Source organism: Tripterygium wilfordii, chromosome 15 (genome assembly GCF_013401445.1).
Source record: "Tripterygium wilfordii isolate XIE 37 chromosome 15, ASM1340144v1, whole genome shotgun sequence".
Taxonomy (NCBI): domain Eukaryota; kingdom Viridiplantae; phylum Streptophyta; class Magnoliopsida; order Celastrales; family Celastraceae; genus Tripterygium; species Tripterygium wilfordii.
Window position 1 is genome coordinate 1950021 of NC_052246.1, and position 21899 is coordinate 1971919.

General features: G+C 36.5%; 2 protein-coding genes and 1 long non-coding RNA gene across 7 annotated transcripts; 2 read left to right on the forward strand and 1 right to left on the reverse strand.

The window, feature by feature from the left end:
- Window positions 1-172: 172 nt before the first annotated feature.
- Window positions 173-2902, forward strand: LOC120016196. Of its 4 annotated transcripts, none has more exons than XR_005471916.1 (4): window positions 173-358; window positions 789-944; window positions 1017-1210; window positions 2041-2902. It is a non-coding gene; the product is annotated as an uncharacterized LOC120016196 (long non-coding RNA). The 4 variants fall into 4 exon arrangements; XR_005471915.1 differs by having other exon boundaries at window positions 174-358; window positions 1359-2902; XR_005471914.1 differs by having other exon boundaries at window positions 180-358; window positions 2442-2902.
- A 2856-nt stretch (window positions 2903-5758) lies between these two features.
- Window positions 5759-9810, forward strand: LOC120015896. Its single transcript, XM_038868393.1, has 3 exons — window positions 5759-6950; window positions 8858-9400; window positions 9516-9810. The coding sequence occupies exons 1-3, from the start codon at window positions 6081-6083 to the stop codon at window positions 9615-9617; spliced, it is 1515 nt and encodes a 504-aa protein (XP_038724321.1). The 5' UTR covers window positions 5759-6080; the 3' UTR covers window positions 9618-9810.
- Window positions 9811-11529: 1719 nt separating this feature from the next.
- Window positions 11530-15244, reverse strand: LOC120016218 (homeobox protein BEL1 homolog). Of its 2 annotated transcripts, XM_038868878.1 has the most exons (5): window positions 14922-15244; window positions 13904-14805; window positions 13146-13528; window positions 12616-12676; window positions 11800-12408 (listed from the first exon to the last, which is right to left on the reverse strand). In XM_038868878.1, the coding sequence occupies exons 2-5, from the start codon at window positions 14780-14782 to the stop codon at window positions 11800-11802; spliced, it is 1932 nt and encodes a 643-aa protein (XP_038724806.1). In that variant the 5' UTR covers window positions 14783-14805; window positions 14922-15244. The 2 variants fall into 2 exon arrangements, with proteins under 2 accessions (XP_038724807.1, XP_038724806.1); XM_038868879.1 differs by having other exon boundaries at window positions 11530-12408; window positions 13904-15243.
- Window positions 15245-21899: the final 6655 nt, after the last annotated feature.

Sequence of the window (21899 nt, forward strand, 5' to 3'; positions counted from 1 at the left end):
AAAGTGCACAACATTTTTTTAAAATAAATAAAATAGTTGAATATATGATGAATGGTCGAAATCTTACATATTTTCTATTTATTATTTTTTAAAAATATTATATACCTCATTTTTTAGGAAGAGGAGGAGCCCCTAATTTTTACAACCCACCGCAATGGCCCAATCGGAAAAATATGCTAGCTAACTACACGTGTTGGTGTATCACGGCCAGGTATTTGCCACGTAAGCACCCGAAAAGTCCCGAACCTAATCGGACTTTGACATTAGAGAGGGAACACCTTCTCGGCACCTCCGACGTCGTTCTCTTTCGTTCGCTGCTGCCGCCTGCATAGGAAGCAAACTTTTCTCTCCATTACAGGTATTTTTCTCCTCGCTTATCATTCTAGCAGTTCTTCTTGTAACCTACAATTTCGCATTATACTGGTATGCAATGGTTGCTTTTTCTCTTCTCCCTAACGTTCTTTGCAAGTTTTTTTTGATCGAAATATGGAGTTTTCGATGAAAACGCTAGAACCTCTGGGCATAGAGAGTTGAAGTATTTGTAATAATTGCATACTTGTTCTTATCGATGATGGGCATGATTTGTTTATTAATTTGCAGGTTTCATATTAATTTGTGTGCCAATCTCTCTATATGCAGTAGTCTTGTTGCATATGCAATAAGTTTGGCAGCAGATCAATTGAAATCTATTCATAGTCAATGTTTTTTGAAGTAGATTGTTATCCCAAAAAGGAATTTTCTCTGTGTACTTCCTGATAACTTGTTTTCCTGTTCTGCCTTTTTACAAGGTCATTCGATTTCTTGGTTCTTATAGTCGGTCCTCACTGAAATGATAGCACAATTTACTTGTAAAATCAAGTCTGACTCTAAAATGCGTGGAATAGCAGCTTTGTTGTCTGCAAGAAACAAATTTGCGCAGATTCATCGTGTGAGAGGATCATGGAGTAATCCCTTCTCCTCTCAAATCGTTTTTTTTTTTGTCTACACAATAATATAATATATATTCATTGATTCAGGAGCTATAACAATTTCAATACCAAGGAAACAAGGGAACAATGATTTGGGGGAAGGAGGGATAGTGACAAAGGAGAAAACTGGTCCTATTGTCTCCTAAAGCAGGCCTCCACCACTCCATCATCTTCTTGGACCGTTGCTTGCTCTCTCATTGTTCGAGATGTGATCAAGTCGTGATGGTGACCATGACTGAAAGGTGACCCATATCTGTTCTCACTCATGTTGGTTTTTAATGTATAAATGAATATTTTTATGTTCCGTCTACCTATTAAACATCTGTAGCAACATGCTGAATACAAAACCGATGAATCGAGCAATTAAGTTGCCTATCTTGACGTAGCCAGACAGAAGCGGGTTGATGAAAGGAGCGAAAAAAATTTTGTATATCTTCATAAAGGATTGCACAATGACATGAGGACTTCTCAGGAACCCTGCAAGGAGAAAACGAGATGAGAGTATTGCACTTTTTGCATGTGTGTGATGCTGAGTTTTATGTGATTGAATATCAGTAAATGTTGACATACACTCGGTGGCGTTTGGGTATTCATCGAAAAGTGCTGTCACATTCTTCAATAGAGTCTGATTAACATGGCAAGAAACCCACCCAATGAAAAACATTCATAATCAGAATTTGATGTGCTAGTTAAATAGTGCAGCAGTTATATTTAGAAAATTTCCTGTGACATTTTTGAGGATCATCAGTGTGCACTTACTAGTACTATGCCTCCTGGTTTAATTGGTGACTCAATCACAATTCTTGCCCTCCTGCATCGAAAGTATTAGTTAAGAATAACTTTCGTTCTGTTCTGTGATGAACTCGAATTTCTAACGTCAAATTCATATGGCTAGTACCTAATTGCTAGTCTGTCTCCTTCCATTATGCATTCATAGAAGCTGCATCCTCTTGTGAAGGGAATTGGTTTTTTTCTCCACTCTGCCAGAAAAGAGTCATTGTCATGCATCATTGTTGGACTTTCATCCATAATACACACTACTTTTGATATTTTTTTTTTTCTCATAGAGCAGCAGTTCATACCTAAGTGCCAACTAACAGCAGCTGTATATTCACCATCTTCGCAAAGATTTTCGATACGAAACTTGACGTTATGGCCCATGCTGCTTGTAAGTTGTTTGAAGAACCACATGACCTCCTGTGAAATTCATTGTTAGAACTGCCTCCTAGGCAAATTGGTGGACGGAAATCGAGAAGATATACCTTTTTCCCCAGCATTGGTTCAGGAAAGGAGCATTCTTCAAACAAACAGTCTTCTGCAATGTAACATTGTAGTTCGTTCACATTCTTTTCATTGATGAGCATGTAGAATTGGTCAATTGTATCGGATGGAGAACATGGATTCATTGGATTCCATCTAAAACAGGAATCATCTGATATTGATGAGACACTAAAGCTGCGTTTGTGCTTGTAGGCCAAATCGTTATGTGGGTGCCTTTTTGCAGAAATCCCATGCTGCTCCGCCGCCTTCATATCGTTCTGTACAACTAGACATGATTTTCTCAAAGGTGAAGAATGAAGCCTTGGTGTGATTATTGATTTGGTGGTGCACCTGATTTGATGTGTGAACTGGCTTGAGAAATTCATGGTAGCAGACATTGCAATGAAAACTCTCCAAGACCAGATTTTGCAAGATGGGTGTTATGAGCCTATGAATTTGAAGTCAAGTATGTTATGTTTCAAATTGGAGTGAAGAATAAAGCAAGGGATTACTTGCCTTGTTTAAAAGAGGAAGAATCACCACTGTCAGCCCCATAGAGTTTTCTGTTATCATCATGCTATGTGCCTTGGCATCTAATCAAGGCACCCCATTTTGTTTCTTGCATTGTACCAAAAGACAGCTTCAGGCTTTTTAATGAATAGTTTGCTTCCTAATTCTAGACTTCTCTGTGCCCCAATAGTCTCATGTTGGATAGGCAAGCCATAGTGGTTTGAAAATCAAGGTAGCAGGATTGTTTCACAACCAAAACATGGGAAGGGGGGGTTAGGAGGCATGACAGCAAGTCCTTGATCATTTCTTTTGCTGATTTGAACACAGTTGCTGACAAAATTGAGATTTGTAATAAATAATTATAGGGGCCCATGCAAGGGTGGTGCATGGGCCCATGGGGCCCAAGATCCATACCATCAAAGTCAACAAGATGAGCTTCTTGTGTCGTTGACCATGTGAAGCACCTCAAAAGAAACATTGAATAGAAGCAATAACTCTAACATTAGAATTTATCTCTAGAAACATGACAGCCGAAGCAAAATATAAATTTACTATGAAACTATGAGTCCTGTTCCTTGTTGCGTCCTGGATTGCATCCAAACTATTGAAATATTTCTATCAAATAACAAATACTATTCACCAAATCCTAACATGTCAATGTGATTCTAAGGTTTCCAAATAGAAATCTCACATCACTCAACTTTGTCTAATGATTTATAAACAAAACTATACCCCCTCTCACACAACTAATGCATTTTTTGGGCGTAAGTATCATAGGCGACGACCTAAAATAACAAGGCCGTACAGAGTCAAACCCAAATCGGACAATATTAATTTGTAGTGGGATGGGTGAATCTTCTAACAGGAACCCACACGGGTTCATGATTAGAGGCAACAAATTGTGAACAAAAGTCGCCAAATAATGGATTGTCTCATGTTGAGTAGGTAAAAAGGAATCTTATGCCGCACAGACAAAGAAAAGCTGGCATGCCCCCCTACCATCCACCAGGATCAATCATCCCCAGTTAATGGTTTTGCAAAGCTAGCTCATTGTCTTTTGCACTATATCTGCTATATATATATATTAAAGTTCACAAGCAGATACATCTCTCACATTCAAATTCACAGTCATCAAACAAGTTATCAGAGCAGTTAACTTGTTCAAATCATGAACAACAAGATCAGTGATCTTCGTGCCGGTCGCAGTGGAAGAAGAAGGCCGCTTCCAAAGAGAGGCCAAATTAAGTCAAAAATAGCAGCAAATGCCATCCATTCCATTGTTTCTGCGCTGTCGAGAGCCTCTTCACATCCCAATCCAAGAAAATTACATGAAGGAAGGCTACACCCATGGAAGTGACTACTACTCCAGTCAACTATATGTATGTATAAGCCTTGTACTATATATTATGAGAAGCCAAGTAATGTTTTGTTCATCTTTGATTCAAGTACTTAAAAGTGGGAATTGAAGAAATTGCTTGATCTGTAAATACATGCAAATATCAAATATTATTTGTGGGTTTTGCTTAATTTGTTGTTAATTCAGTTGCTTTGAAGATTTATAAGTAACAAGACAAGATTTCAATAAACAAATTACTCTTGGTCTTATCCAAGGGTTTCTTTCTTAACACATTGTTATTAGCTATAGGATGTTGTTTATGTTTCATCCAATGGGTAAGATTAAGACACAGGTGGACCATTTATGCATTTGGTAAGTACCTAATACATATCGGCCTAGCGAAGTCGGTGCCTAATACATATCTCATCTGGTGAAGACAAGCATAAATTTCAACTTCATATATATATATATAACAAACTATATCAACTCTTTAACAATATAAAAAAACACCATATTTCAGGCACTCGTGTGCATAATCAAATAGCCTGACAACTATATATATATGTATATATATATTACATATATATATTATTGGAAGGTAAGTCAATTGCCGAGTCATGAAAGATGAATCTTTTATTATTATTAACATTAATTATTATTACTATTAGTGTATATATTGTTCATAAACAAAGGGGAGTTTTGAGAGCATTTTTCTATTTTGAGTTTTTAAAAACATGAAAAGTAATTAAACTAAATATGATTGATTTGCGCCATTTTTACAAAATGTATTTTGAGTCCATTCTCTTCAAAATTTCAAAACATCAAATACATGTATTGTTTTAGTATTTTGAGATTAAAGTTCAAAACACGAAAAATAGACATAAAAAATGATTTTGTAAACCAGGCAGCAAGTAAAGTGACGATCATAAAATGATATGCATTATTTGTAAACCAAGCAGCACCACACATTGCCTGTTTTTGTAATTGGTGAAATTCTCAACTCAAACACATTAATAATATTGTTCTATTTGGATTGATCGGTTCATTGTAGACCCGTAAGGCTTTGTCTTCATGGGCCAATATCACCAATGGTATTTAGGCTCAAAAAATGTGTTGTTAACGATGAGAGTCTAGACTTTACTTAAGCCACTCAACTGAGTTATGTTATATTTGACACTCCTCGCATTTGTGGGATGAGTTATGTCACTGAGACTTTGTTCTGATACAATGTTGAAATTCACAGCTCAAACATACTACTAACAATAAATCATATTTGGATTGACAAGTTCATTGTGGATAGATCGGGTCCTGCAAGATTTCATTTTTCGTTGAAAGTCACTAATAGTATTTAGGTCAAAAAAATACGTTGTTAATGTGTGAGTGTCTAGATCATTCAACTGAGTTAATCATATAAATGTGAGATTATAGTGTTCTTAAATACTTTTTAATGATGATGCAAGTCATATATACAAAAAGTAAGTATTGTGTGTTCATCAATCCATTGGAGGGTGTTGGATGGAAGAGGATACACCCAAAATGGCTTTATCACTTCTACAGTTCTACGTATCTTCATTTGTTGGTTAATTTCTTGGCTTTGGTGATTCATAAATATTCACCATATTCTTCCACCTTTTCATAGAGAAATAATAAATACTCATAAAAATAATTATTTTTATTCCAAACAAAAAGGTCATAATTAGTAGTGACTAGTGAGAGCATGCAAAGTTGCCAGGTTGCAGACAGCACACTTCTCCTTTATTAGAACTCCACTAATTCTCTCTGCATCTTCAACCTCTCTCACTCTTCTTATCTCCATAACTACCGACCTTTTGATTCAATCCTTTACCTGCTATAAAACTTTGGGCTCACTTTCTCGGTCTAATCCAAATCTGGTTAACCCATTTTTTTTATTTTTTGCGATTTTGTGTGGGAGCGCCATAAGTGCATAGCCTTTGATTTTTATTTCTGGGAGACTGGGACGTCAAAAGGAAGGGCAAAGTTAGAAAATGAAAGTGACCCACAAAGATTCAGAGAAAATTGTTTGGGATCCGATGAGAAGCCTGTCAGGGAACCCGCTTACAGTATCCGGAGCACAGACCCGGACCCTGCCGAAGCTCATGGCGTGGCTGATTTTGGTAGTTTCAGCGACTTATGTTGTTTACACTCTCAAGCTCGTCTCCACTTCCCGCGCCTGTAACCACGAGGCATTCCCCGTCCACCCCCGCCTCTCCGCTCTTATCTCCACTAACGATTCCGTTCAATTGGCCCAAAATCGGACGGGAATCGAACACATCGTGTTCGGAATAGCAGCTTCGGCGAAGCTATGGGACCAGAGGAAGGACTACATCAAGCTCTGGTACAAACCCGAGCAAATGCGAGGCGCTGTTTGGCTCGACAACAAGGTAAATACCGGAAACGACGACGACCGATTATTACCCCCAATAAAGATCTCGAGCAACACGTCGCAGTTCCCCTACACGAACCGGCGGGGCCACCGTTCCGCGATCCGGATCTCGCGGATTGTGTCGGAGACGCTCGGTTTGGAGCTCAAAAACGTTAGGTGGTTCGTGATGGGGGACGACGACACCGTCTTTATCACGGAAAATCTAGTGACGGTAATGAATAAATACGACCACAATCAATATCATTATATCGGGTCTCAATCGGAGAGTCACTTGCAGAACATTTACTTCTCGTACAGTATGGCCTATGGCGGTGGAGGTTTCGCGATTAGCTATCCATTAGCGAAGGCTCTGTACAAGATGCAGGACAATTGCATTCGGAGGTACCCGGGATTGTACGGATCCGATGACCGAATACAAGCTTGTATGGCCGAACTCGGTGTCCCACTCACTAAGGAAGTCGGCTTCCACCAGGTCCGTCTCTCACCGAGTAGCTGCTTTGTCTCGTTTCGGATTTTTTAGTAGTTAATTGGGTGTTAGCTGGTTAATCAAGTGATTAGCGAAGGTGTTAATTGTGATTTTTGTTAATTCCCGATACTTGTGGTTTTTCCAATTCAGTGAAATACCGTAGGGATTGGCTTTGGTATTTGTAATGTTGATCTCATAGACAGTTAGATTGGTCTATAAAACCGACTGAACGCAACAAAAGCGGGCGTCGGGTCCAAATGGGACCCACGTGTTGCTGGGGTTTGACTTTGACCTGTGCCTTGTGTTTTTCTTACATTTTTTAAGGTTGTTAATGACCACTGCCACTCGCAGTTCGTGAATTCACGCTCCTCACAAATCAGAGCGAGCACCCCACCTTGTTTTGCTATTCTGTATGAGCTCTAATCTGCTTTCAATCGTCCAAATTCCCAGATGCCTGCTTATTTCACAAAGTTTCTTACTCAATAGTCATGAATGACCATCTATGAAGTTCTGATATTACTTGAGAATATTGTTGTGGAGGCTGGAATTGCGGCCTTTTTATGTACTTTTATAGTTCGATTTTTGGTTTTTGTTTATCCAATACATGAGTAGGTGATGTAAACCCAGGCCCAAGCCCAAGCCCAAGCCCAAGCCCAGCAACAAGCAGGTCTAACTAGCCACTAGAAAACCAGTTGACTAATGTAGTAATGTTAGGTTTGCCCAACTTATATATTGTAAGTCAGAGCCCGAAGCCACCGATGTGGTATTTCACATTTGATGTTCCACATCATTCTCACCCTCTACGACATGCCGTCGCTGCTTCCCACGGGACCGCCACTCCCAGTCATCCGCCCCTCGGGGCCCGGGCAGCACCACAAGCACCGTAGAGCCCGAAGCCACCGATGTGGTATTTTACATTCGATGTTCCACATCATTCTCACCCTCTACGACATGCCGTCGCTGCTTCCCACGGGACCGCCACTCCCAGTCATCCGCCCCTCGGGGCCCGGGCAGCGCCACAAGCACCGTGGGCACGACAGACACGTGTTTTCTAAAACCCAGGCCCAAGCCCAGCAACAAGCAGACCTAACTAGCCACTAGAAAACCGGTTGACTAATGTTAGGTTTGCCCAACTTATATACTGTAACTCAGAGCCCGAAGCCACCGATGTGGTATTTCACATTCGATGTTCCACATCAGTAGGTTTGCAATATTGATAGAGGATCATCTGGCTTGAGCACTATATGCCTTGCAGTAATGTCCCTGACAGATTGTTATGCTATTAAGAAGCTGCTCAAACTAGTCTAACTCAAATGGGAATGCAAGAGATGATGAGATATTACATCTCTACTTTAGATCATCTGAAATTGCATGGCGTTTACAACATAGCTTTATTACAGCTCCCCTGTGAAAATTTGAGAAATCCCGGTCGAAATATTACGGGGAAAAATAGACTGATTGTATGTAGTAGACCCTGAAAACTCTCATCACTTACAAATGAGTTTTGCTATTAGCTTTATCAGTTTCTTGATTTGATTTCTGTTTGAATTGCTTATATTCGAGCACCATATGCCTTGCAGTAATGTCCCGGATAGATTGTTATGCAATTAAGAAGCTGCTCAAACTAGTCTAACTCAAATGGGAATGCAAGAGATGATGAGATATTACATTCTCTACTTTAGATCATCTAAAATTGCGTGGCATTTACAACATGGCTTTATTAGTGCTTCCCTATGAAAAGTTGAGAGATCCTGGCTGAAAAATTACTGGATAAAATAAACTGATTGTATGTAGTGTTAGTTTCTTGATTTGATTGCTGTTTGAATTGCCTATATTTTTGTGCCTTAGAGTAGTTACATGATCTTATTTCTAATTCAAGCAGTGAGTTGATGTTCTTGGGGTGTGGTTTACAGTTCGATGTGCATGGGAACCTGTTTGGACTCCTAGCCGCACATCCTGTTGCACCATTTGTGTCTCTTCATCACCTTGACGTAGTTGATTCCATCTTTCCCAATGTGACTCGGGTTCAAGCTCTTCAGAGACTGATGATCCCTATGAAATTGGACTCGGCAGGTCTTATGCAACAATCCATTTGCTATGACAAAACTAAGACCTGGACCATCTCTGTTTCGTGGGGCTTCGCTGTCCAAATTTTCAGAGGAGTCTTTTCACCGCGTGAGATAGAAATGCCTTCAAGAACCTTTTTGAATTGGTACAAAAGAGCAGATTACACAGCATACGCATTCAACACTAGACCAGTCAGCCGAAACCCGTGCCAAAAGCCTTTCGTATTTTACATGACAAATGCTAAACTCGACAATTCATTGGACCAAACAGTGAGTGAGTACATTAGGCACCGCGTTCCTTACCCGAGTTGCAAATGGAAGATGCCTGATCCTGCGATGATTGACACGGTGGTGGTTTACAAGAAACCGGATCCACATCTTTGGGATAGAGTAAGTAATATATCATAACTGTTGATTTGGCTAATTGTATGAATAATGAAATTTGTTGTGAGTATGATGTTTTCTGATACTGAGTTTGTGTTTATGGTGGTGTTGTTTGTTTCAGTCTCCTAGAAGAAACTGTTGCAGGGTTAAGGAGTCAAGTAAGAAAGGAAGGATGGTGGTGAATGTGGGTGTCTGTAGGGAAGGTGAGATCAGTGAAGTATAGGATATTATTTCATTAGGGACTTAAGAGCAGCTTCTTCCTGTTGTCCTCCTCTCCCTCCTTAGCATCTATCATTTGTTTAATTTATTTGTGATCAGGTAATATCCAATTTTGTAATTTTTATTTCAGAGTAGAGTGACAGTAACATAATTATTGGACAGGAACAAGTTGCTAAATCCACGGAACTTTTGAATTTCTTACGTTATTTTAATTTAAGATTTAGATTTATAAGATGTTGGAAATTTGGAGCTGTGGAATTGGTCTATTAATTTACAGATATGTTATACATCCATAAAATAAATATTTATAAATTTATAATGTGATATGGCTTCTTTTTTTTCTCTTCCCAATGATCAGACACGTGATACAACTTAATTGGCCTCAGACGACAAAGATTGTTGATAATAAAAAAAATATCTTTTTTTTTTTAAGAAAACTAAGCGTCGGTGAGAGGAGGACAATTTTGTCATTTGGTGGGAGATAGATCGATGACAGATGGACGTGGAGGTCCACAATCCCCTAAGAGAAGGTACACGGACACTCTTTTTTGTCGGTTTAAATAAGCGGGTCCCATTTCAATAGTTTTCACTACGAATTACGTAACGGCACAACACCTATTAGTGGGCTGGGTTGGGGTTTCCGGCCCGGCCCATGAGAGGCTACGGATAAAACGGCCCATTAACAAATCAAGCCTACATTGATTTCCGCTGGTATAATTTCGCAGAGATGATGAGGCTGAATTTTGATATTGAGATGAACGTATTTTATGGTTCGTCAAGCGTTAGTTTGTATCCCCTCATCAGTGCCTTTTTTTCTTCATCGTAAGGAAAAGATACATTATGAAGGGTGAGTTCAGTAATAAATTATTTTTATTCTTTGAAATCTTGTCGGGCACAGACTAGGGCGACAAAAATTCAGCTGCGGGTTGGGGAACCAACAACACGTGTTTACGAAATATTTACTTGTTTGGACTCTAATCCGGATTAGATTTCGGCTATACTTAATTGACCAAACCCAAATTGGTTTAAATCCGGACAACAACCTAATCCGAGTTAGGGTCTACACGAGTAAATCGGACAAAATTTATGTGTTTGAACTCTAACCCTATTTTAAACTGGACAAAAAATTTGTGTTTGAACCCGAATTTCGGACATATAACTTATGTTCAAACTTAGTTTAATTCGAGTTGAACAAAAATTCGATCATCCAGACTAGATAAAGTTTTGTCATCCCAAAGTTTCAACATATATTATTTCATTGTTTATATGGTTGTTAGTTTTCATCAACTTTACTATATTTTTTAAAAATATTTTGTGTTATTTTATGAGAAAAAAAAATTTCCTGAATGCCGCGCCCGGATCATATAAGAGTTTTTCGAACGAATCAAATTGATATTATTTTAATATTAATTCACCCTAGCTAAGATAACTTCCTCACTATGCACTTATCATTTGCATGATCGTGTGAAAAACTTAATGGCTTGACCACTACCTAAAAAGAGAGTTAATAATGAATTGAAGGCCCCTTTTCTCCTCATCAAAAGTTGATATATACCACAAACAATGCCCCAAAGTTGACAAAACCATAAAAGCAAAGCATGCAACTCTCTCTCTCTCTCTCTCTCTCTTATATATGCCCCATGAAAAGACCATCACATTCTCAATGAACATGAATTATATTTAGGACCACAACACAAACAAAAAATATGACTATGACGTCTTGCATATGATATATAATTCAATGTAAAGACTTGTCTTAATCTTCTATTACTAAGGACGACCCCCAACCAATTTTGTAATTGCTGAAATAATTTCTCTTTCGTTGAATACGTACATTTTAAGAAGAACCACATAGACTTAAATCACTTCAACTTGGGGGATCAAAGAGGGTGATATACATATGTATAGACATAGACATCTATATATATGTATATTACTAGTGTATATATATATATATAATATCACTACTCTTGAAAAATAGATCCTACACAAAAAAAACCTTAGCAATATATATCACTAATGGATTAATCCGAATTAACCTAACATTATAAAACTTTCATACATTTATGTATGGAGAGTATCAATAACTCTCTCCCTCTCTCTCTCTCTCTCTCTCTCTCTCTCTCTCTCTCTCTCTATCCCTCTATGTGCCTAAACTTAAGCAGTAATAATTCATGCACTCCTAATTAACCTGCTAAATCATGTAGCAGCTGTGCCTCCATCAAGTTTCTATAAGGCAAATTCTGTCCTTCACCATCTAAAAGAGAGTATTGAACCTGTTGACAATCCTCAATGTGATCTCTTGCGTAAAAAAGTGAACTTTGAGACGCTGGAGAGAATGCTAAGCTCACTCCACCACCACCACCACTCCCACCATGCTGTTGCAACCCTAACGTCAGCGACACGCCACCCCCGCCCCCGCCCCCGTTGAAATTCTGATCAGGGTTGTGATGGTTGTGGTTGTATGATGAGAAGTCCAGTTCCATGGAAGCACCACCAAAAGAAGACCCAAAATTATTAAAGTGGACTCCTCTTGGATCATTTTTGCCATGCTGATTGATAATGGAGGAGAGGCTATCAGGTTCTATTCGGAGGAGCTGGTCCGGTGTCGGTTTTCGATCCATGGATGGATTTGGATTAAGCCGGCCAATATTGTCATCAAGAATATCATCAGTACTGACCCCATCTGGAGAGTCCATGTTGTTGTTTTCTTCCTCCTTGCTTTCTTCCATATATATTTCTTCCACCATTGGTTTCCAAAGCCTCACCCTTGCATTAATAAACCAATTAGATACCTATTCAACACAAAAAACACACATTAGAAAACACTTTAATATATATATATTAAAAATTGGAGAGATTCCATGATTGCTTGTTAAATTTATTTTAAAATTAAAGAACAACTGTAGATCCTAAGAAGATATGCCCCAATGATTATACAATTAATTGGATTTTTTTATTACAAAAAATGTTTCAAAAGTGTGAGAGAGATGTGGACAAACCTGGCTTCTTGAGAGACCAGTTTGGCGAGCTAAGATGTGTTTATCAACATCACTTGGGTACCTACAGAAAACAAAAAGTCACAATCTTTTTTACTTTTACCACAAAATGTTGTGATATATAAAACATATGGCCATATGGGTCTTCTCCAACAGAGAATCAAATCCAAACAAAAAAAATTATAATAAAAAAAAGAGACCAAAACCCAAAACAAACACATTGATTGAAAACAATATGACAAAAACTTGAAAGGTGGAATCTGAATGCTTGTGTATACAAACTAACAAAACACATATATAAAACCCATCATCAAGTGAATCTCTCTAGCTAGGCATGCCAAGTTACAGTACTTGAACTACAAGCAACTTCTTCTACCACACAAATCTAGTTTTGTTTTCTTCTTTATCTATGGAGGGAACATGGATTCCTTCACTAAAACTACCTTTGTAGTTTAGTTATATATATAGAGACTAAGAATATATCTTTGTCCATAACTGAAATAGCTAGAGAGGAAGAAGAGAGGAGTTATTACGGATGGAGGAAATGCTCAAACAACCAAGCGCGAAGAACCGAAACAGATCTCTCTGGTAAACCTCTTTGTGGTCTCCATGGATGAGTCTCCATCATATTCATTTGTTGAAAGGCCTTTTGTTGTCTCAAAGCTTGATCAAGGATTCTAAGTCGGGGCGTTTCGCCTCTAGCTGTTCCTGGAGCGACCGGATCTTTCTCTCCCATGGCCTTCTTTGTGGCCTGAATCTGACTAGTGATTCCATCTCTCAAGCACCTAAAGTGCCTTGACATTGCCTTTGAAGCTAGGCGTGAATAAACATTTGCTGCTCCATGACCTGCCACAGCTTCAAAGGATGATACCACTGCCTTCATTTGGTCACAGTAGTGCCTGTATTTTCGGTCCACCTAGAAAAAGAAGAGATAGCTTGGAAATTAATTTACAACATGGAATATATAAATAGTTGTACAAGGTAGAGCAAAGAAGATGCCATGAAAAGATAAATAAGAAAGGAATAAGAGGTTTCAGGTGTAAGTAAATGGAGAAAAGTTGAAATTGTCACTATGTGAGAAGCATTAATAATGGGGAGGACCCAAGTCGCCAAATTAGTTCAAGAAACAAAGTTTGAAAGACACACCCACTCAACTAATCACCCACCCACAATCACAAGTTTCAAACTTTCTTTTCAAAAAATCATATCAAGAAGCTTTTCAATCATGTACATGTTATTTGTTGAAAACAAAACAGAGGGTAAAAAAGAAAAAACAAAAAAAAAAAACTACCTCTTCAAGCATTGAAAGCAGCTTTGTCTTTCTCTTTTGCAACTCCATGAATTCAAGGGATTGAAGAGATTGTTTTCTGGAAGAACTACTTGCATTCTCATCTTCAAACTGTTTAGGTTTGTGAAGATTTTGCTTGGACAAATCAGTTTGTTTTGTTCCAATACTACAAAACTCATTCAGAAGCTCCTGAGCAGGACCCAAATACTTTGAGTTCCTTAGATGGAACTGCATCGTCTGTTGTTGTTGTTGAATACTTGTGGTTCCAGCTGGTTTACCCATAAACCTCATATGATAATGATGATGATCATCCTCTTGTTGATTACTGCTTTGTTGTCTGAGTTCAAAAGACTGTAAGCCTAAACTAGAAGGATTGTTTGAAGATAGAGAGAGTGAGAGACCTTGACTGGGTCTTTCATTCCCTTCACAAGGAAACACACACCTCAAAGAAGAATCATCAACAATCAACCTGTTGTCTTGCCATGGATGATGAGTTGAGTGATGATGATCATGAGACCCAGCAGCAACTAACAGATTCTGATGATCATGACTACTTGTCTCTGAAATCCCAGGTTGGAATAAATCAGATTTATTGAACTCATGGTGCTGGTGATAGAAATCAGTGGTGGAACCATTGATGGTCTTTGAAGATGAAGGAAGTGCAGTTTCTGGTGGTGGTGATGAGTTGCTACCAGTTTTGCCAAAGAAGCCTTTCCACATAACAGAGTTATTGTCACTTTGTTGCAGATTCTCCATCTCTGTTGTCAGATGAAACATGTCTGGATTTGACTCAAATCCTTGGATCTGATTCACCAGATGGTTGTGAATTTCTGGATTGCTTGATGAAACATCCGAATAACAAAACCCACTAGATGAAGCCATATTCTTCTTGATTTCTGTAGTCACTGCAAAAATTGTAACCAAGATTGAAACTTTTTGAGAATCAAGAATGACCCTTTTGATCGATCTTCAATATATGTGGAGACCGTACGTAAAAGGAGAGACTAGAAAAAGGGCTTACCAGTTATGGAAGAAGAGAGTGGAGGAAATTATGTGGGGTTGGTGTGAGAGAGAGAGATGAAGAAGAAGAAATGGAGAGGGCTTCTTTTCTTAGGCCTCTTCTCTTAATAAGCAAACATGGTGTACCAATTGAACAACAAAAACTAGGAAGGGAAGGGAAGAGAAAGATGAGATATTATGATCTTCTCTGCAGAAATAGATCAGATAGTGGTGATGATGACCCTCCTATAGCCATGATCATCATTTTTCATACTTCTCTCTGTCTCTGTCTCTCTCTCTCTTTCTTCTCTCTCTAGCTAGCTCAAGTGGGTCAATACACCATGATATTAAATACATCCAAAATAGACTTCCTAGTAAGAAAACCATATAAACCCCTCAATTATTTCATACCCAACAATTAAAAAATGAAATTTATTAAGAGATAACATAGTTTAATTAATAAATTAAACAATGGAATCCTCTGCTTCTGCTTCAGAAAGTGGCATAGTACTGGAAGCAGGAGCCACAAAACAGAAAGTAATGATGGTCTTTTGCCTGCTACACAAACTACAAGCCGCCAGATGACTTGTTTGTTGGTGTTTCTTTTAGTCTTTCTTTCTTTTTTCAATTTTAATAGATTTTTTTTTCAAAACCCACCAATAGAATACCATCATCTGTCCCAGATTAATCCAGACTAAAAACAACATGGACTACCCAATTCAATTTTTTAAAATTAAAAAGAAATAAGAGAATGGTTGCAGAGTGAGAAATATAGAGAAAGAATGAGGGGGAAGGGAAGAGAATGGGGGCGAATCCCAAGAAATCACTCCTAAGTAAGAGTTGTTTCCAGGCTTTTGTCAGATGTGTTTCAGTGTTGGGACTTGGGATTGGAGGGTCTGTACGTGGAGGGAGTTGTGACCTATAAATTATTTTCCTATAACTATTGGGGTTAAATTGAATTGAGTTGAGAGAGAGAGAGAGTATATGTGCTTGGAAAATGAAATATTGCCAAAATAAGCTACTGTGGAGTATAAGAAGAGATGAGGTGGTCCATTGGGTTTCTCCATCAAATCCTAATATCCCCAATTAAATTTCTGTATTAAAAGCTACTCCCCAACCCCTCTCTCTCTCTCTGTTCACATTGTGTTTATGGGACCATCAACTTTTTTTTTCTTTTAATTTATCATCATCATCCACTGAATGCCTACCTACACGCCCTCCTCTTTTTTTGTTCTTCACATGTAATAAGGAATATAAAAGTATATCATAAATCTAGGTGCCGTTTCGATCTTTTCTTTACATAAATTTAATTGATGAAACAGTATATTTTATCAAATTTTTTCGATTTGATTATGTTTTTAGTGAAAAAAACTACGTATTTTTTGAGCAAAAAAAAGGCCTATCAATTCGGTTATTTTCAATTTACATTTTGACAATTTTTTTGACAGCCCTACATATATCAATGTTTTTGCCTAGTTTCTCGTCTCTGCAACACACAAATATCAAAATTTTACTAGATTTGTAATTTTATTTTGAAAATTAGTGAGAGTGTGAAGCACGCGCAGGTGGGTGAGAGTGGGAGCGAACAGGAGCTTTAAATTTTTGTCCCGTTAAAAGTAGGTGGTCCCATAACCAAAGCTTTCTACGCCGCTTGCCAAAATTTCTCCGTCTCTCTCTCCTCTACACCTTGCTCACGTCAGCAATCTTAAGCTTTTCTTGTTTGATTCCCTATCCTATGCATCCCCCCCCCCCCCTCCGCGCACGTTAACTTCCACCAATGTACCTCGTATGCTATTCTATAATGTTGGTGTTGGCGTCGGTGTTAGGTGTTGTACCATAAAACTTATTTATTTACATGAAAATAAATGTTCTTCGAAATAAAAATTCAAAATATATATTTGTGTTTTAATTTTTGGGGTAAAATATATTTATTTTATAAAAGTACTAAAAATGACATCATATATAGAATTTTGATGAAATTGTGAAGCATGATTGTTGTCTTTATCTAATTTAATTTCATTCTGAGAAATTATGATGAAATTTTTTTAAAAAAAAATAAATATGGTTTAAATAAATATGGGACAAATTCTTGTTTACCCATAAAATAAAAACATTACAACGAGTATTGACATATAAATATTATATTTTTTTTATAAGGTAGAAACAGCACTTATGCTTCCCAAACACAGTACCAAAAGGATCTTAAGGCTGACACTTTGACAGTCCTGCATGCATTTTGACAATTGTTTTTGAAACTTGTGACTTTGGAGGAGAATCAATGGATCATACATACATAGATTCTAGGGTTATATCTGGATCTGGAGTAAGTGAGTGGTCATACATACATATATATATATATGTATATATGTATATATGTTTCTTTTTCTGTGTTATCATGGACCAACCTAGCTAAGTAAAAGTAGGCATCTATATAATTCATATCGTCAGTGCAGCACCACTGCCACTGTAAGCTAGGGTTTGCAGCTTTATCCTTCTCTTTTGTATAGTCTTACAATCACAAAGGTTCGAACTTTGGACTATTATACCCTACTTAGCTAGGGATCCATTGAAGGTTTGGTAGTGGACCAAAACCCAAAAAGGAATTTTAGGTTCAAGACAAATATTTATTAATTGTCAAGTGTATATATATATATATTATGTATGTATGTATGTGTTTAGATGGGACAATGGTTGCCAAGTGTAGCCTACGTAGGTGATGGATGGTCTGTTGGTACCATGAAGAGTCACCATGTACACTACAACTAGAAGACACAAGAGTATCTGGTGGGGGTTGTACTTTCAACTTTGTAGCTGGTAAGGTACAATAATACACATACTTGAAGTTGGAGATGCTTCTTTCTTTCTAATTAATAATATTAACTGTTTGTGTTAGTTTTTGTGGGATGTATGTCCCCTCAAGGAAAGGGAGATTGAATACAATTGTTTGTGTTAGAGCATCTGCATCAGTTTCTCTTAACAGATTCCCTAAAATACAGACAAAATGTCACTTTCCCCTATTTTACAGATTCCCTATCCAATCAACACTGCATCAGATTACCTATCATATTCTCTATTGCATTAAAATAATATTTATTTCTCTTTCCTTTATTTATTCTATTCATATAAACTACTTCTATTTAAAATAATAAATTAATTACATTTAAAACAATATATTAATTAAAATAATAAATTAATGTTATTAAAAATTAGAGAAAAAAATTGAGGAGAGAGAAAGAAGAGAGAGAAAGAAAGGAGTGAGAAGAGAGAGGAGGGAAAAAATGAGGAGAGAGGAGAGAGAAGAAAATAAAGTAGTAAAAAATATTATTTTATATTTAGGGAAGTGAATAGTGGTTCTCTAGATGTAGGGAACTACTGTTCATATTCTGTAAAATAGGGAACCTCTAGGTAATCTGATGCAGAGCTCTATTTTGACAAAATCTCTAAATTTTACAGACAGACTCATGTTTAGGTAATCTGATGTGGATGCTCTTAGTTTGCTTTTTGCCTTTTGTCTTCTACAATATATATATAGAGAGAGAGGGTTTTACTTGCGTGCCGTCATGGTCCAAATGGCATTGCCTCATATTTGTTTTTCTTTTGGAGAATATATAATGACCGACAATAATTCGGTAGTTGTGTAGTTTGAACAATTCACTAAATTCGTCTAAACCCAAGCTCAGGTCGATCTAGCTATGTGCAAACCTGATATAGGAGTTGGGTTTGAGTCAAATTTGGGTTGATTTGAAGCTAAAATGATAGAAACAGAAAGTTGCTGGAAATTATCATTTTTACCAGCTAGTATAAATCATTTTCTAGCGGGAAGAAATTTTTTTGCCAAATGAAAATTTTGCAATGTTGTATGATTGAGCTGATTTTTGATCGGCTGAAACGAAACGACATTCTGATCCAAACCAAAACCTATGGTCCTTGGCCCCACCCCGGTTTCGTGAAATTCCCTTGTTTCGGGCCTCAAAACAGGTTGTTTTCTATTTTAGGGGTATTTTTATAATTTTACATTTCCGTGTTTTCATCTCATTAGGGTTGTAGCTTGCCCTGGTGGGGATTACCTCTTTCATTTTCAATCAATATATCAAAAACCTAAAGAGTTTTCGCTCAAGTGGATTCCCTTGTTATTTTGCATTTGAATGTTGGTTTGATTTGCGTTTCTTTTCCTTTATTGATTTGTCTGCATTAAAACCCACTCAACATGCTAGTTGAACCGAGGTCCAGTTTAGAATCAAATTACCAACCTCGGCAATGTTCTTTTACAATATTTATGTATGAGTTATTAAAATTAGAATATATAACCATTAATTATTGCACAAGAAATTGAAAGACCTTTTTTTTAAAAAAAAAAATGTGTCCATTTTCAGATATATAAAATTAGGATTTTACGAGGGAAATTAAGGCAGCACAACTTGCTTAATTTTAAAATAATTTATTAATTTGATCAATTAAACGTGAAATGTGTTGAAATCTCTTTTTTTTAGGGTTATACCGAATATACATCCAGCCAATTAATGTATATAGACGACATCATTCATGGTGCTAGCTGTAAATGTAGGACTTTAATATTATCCCACGTTATATGCATGTAATAAATCAAAAATAATATTATTATAATTAATAGTAAAGATAGTCCTACTTTCTTTATTCGTCTGTCCCAAATTATAGTCTTGTTTCATTTTTTAGAATATAATTAGTTCATTAGTTTTCTAAAACACCCCTATTTAATGTGCTTTGTTATTACAGTATTAATTAGGGTCATCTAAGTATTAATTAGGGGTGTATTAGGAAATATGTAAGTAAAATTGAATGTTGTTACTATATTAAATAGATTTTCTTAATATGTGTAAAAAAAGAAGTAGAACTATTTTTATGGGACGGAGGGAGTAATAGTTTACCTTCACAAGTCTTAATTACTCTTCAAGGTGGTCTATTAATTAGCTGAATTATAGAATATTGATTGCTACATTTTGCTCTTCCCACTTGTGTGGGAGTAATTGGAACATTATAGTTATGCATGTGGACCATCCCTTATCATATATATATATATATATGGTCCAAAAGAAGAGTTCAAAATGGCGATTTTTGTTAAAAATCAACATCACCATCTTCACTCATTTTTGTTGTGTTGGATTAATTGGACTGTCAAGATCTCTGATTTATTTGATGCTTCATTTTTTTCTTCAATTCCCACCATGCTTGTGTGGAGCAAGACTTGGTCATAATACTGCTTTTGGGGTAAATTAAGAGACAAAAAGAACCAAAAAAAAAAAACTTGTTTGAAATATTCAAGTGAAAGCAGTGAAAGAATCAGCTAATCGAAACTTTTATCTTCAGAGTCAGTTTTCCAATTTCTGTAGTTCCATTTCCATCCATTTTAAAATTTTGGCTTTTGACAGTTTTTGTTCTTTGTTTTTATTTTGATGGGTGTATTATCAGAAATACATACCCAAAAAACAAGCAATTATATTATATGTTTTGGGTTTTCGATTCCTTTAGATACATCGGATTACCCTCATAAGTTTGTTCATCCTAAACACAATAACTGGGCTAAGTCTTACTCATTAAACTTTGAAAAAAGGTCTAGATATTTGTTAAGGGCTTTGCCCATATAAATCCGGCCATTGGTAGATTTATGTGTAACCAATGTGGGCTTTCAGATCAATCACTTATCCATCGTTTGCTATATAAATACACAACTTGAATAAACCTGAACATATATGTATATATACAAACAATATTTCTAATTATACAACCTCATGCATAATATCTCAACGTGCAATTTAGTCTCGTGCATCTAGATATATACATGCATGGATAAATTAACATATTGGACAAAACCTATATATCTTTTGGATACCAATATAGAATTTACATCATCAATACAAATACAAATGTGGTATACATGCCGAGTACATACCTAGGCGGAAGTATATGTACTTACTTGGATCTTTTTGAATACGTCGCTCATGATGTAAACGAAGTGAGAATCGAACCTTGAACTTTATCCAAGTATAAGGAGCTGGTTAAAACAAAAATAATAATAATTAGTTTATAAATAACACATTATATATGGATTGAGACTTGCCTACCTTTTTATGGGTTGGAGAATTTGAGAAAGGGGCCAATTGTCCTTATTTTTTATAAGTAATATTCGTAATAAAAAAAAAAGTAATATTCTTTAATTTTATTATCATCATTATTAGAGTGAGGATTATATTCGAATTTGTGTTGATTCAAGCCTTAGAAAATAGGCTACCTCTAATTTAAAATATATTTGTGTTAGGGAAGGATTGTGTCCCTAATTCCTACCCAAATAAATTGTTGAAACTCATTGAATTATGTAGATGATAGAAGAAAGACAATAAGACAGACAAAACTCTTAATTATGAATATCGTTGTTTCAAATTTCATGACCTACTCTTGTGGACCATTATCATTGATCACATTTCATATATGGCTGCTGATCCTCAATGGATAGAGGGTCCCAATCCCACCATAATAAGTCTAGCTAGCTAGGTGCAATTGACCACTATGATGTCAAAAACTCATAAGCCGAGGTGGTTATGACATATACTCGAATTAGTCAATTAGGTGGTATCTAAGTTCGAGTTCCCACTCCCGTTTACCTAAAAAAATAATTCGACCATTATGCATCACAACATATATAAAAGATACGCAACATGTATTAAAACACCTTAATTAATTTCTCCACAATTTATTTATTCATTCATTAATTACAAATTATTACTATTTTAAGTTCTGTTTCTATTATTTGTGCAAGTTATTAATTTAATTAATAGTAAACATCTGTTGAATTTTATGACCATATTAAATTGATTAATCAGTTGGTGTAAGATTCTCAGCAATTGCCATTTAATTATCCAACAAAAAAATGGCAGTAAGGAATATATATATATAAATACTAAGAAGATTCAATGATAGAGGACCAAGGGTGTTTTTAATTATATTAGTCAAAATTCAAACATTTTAC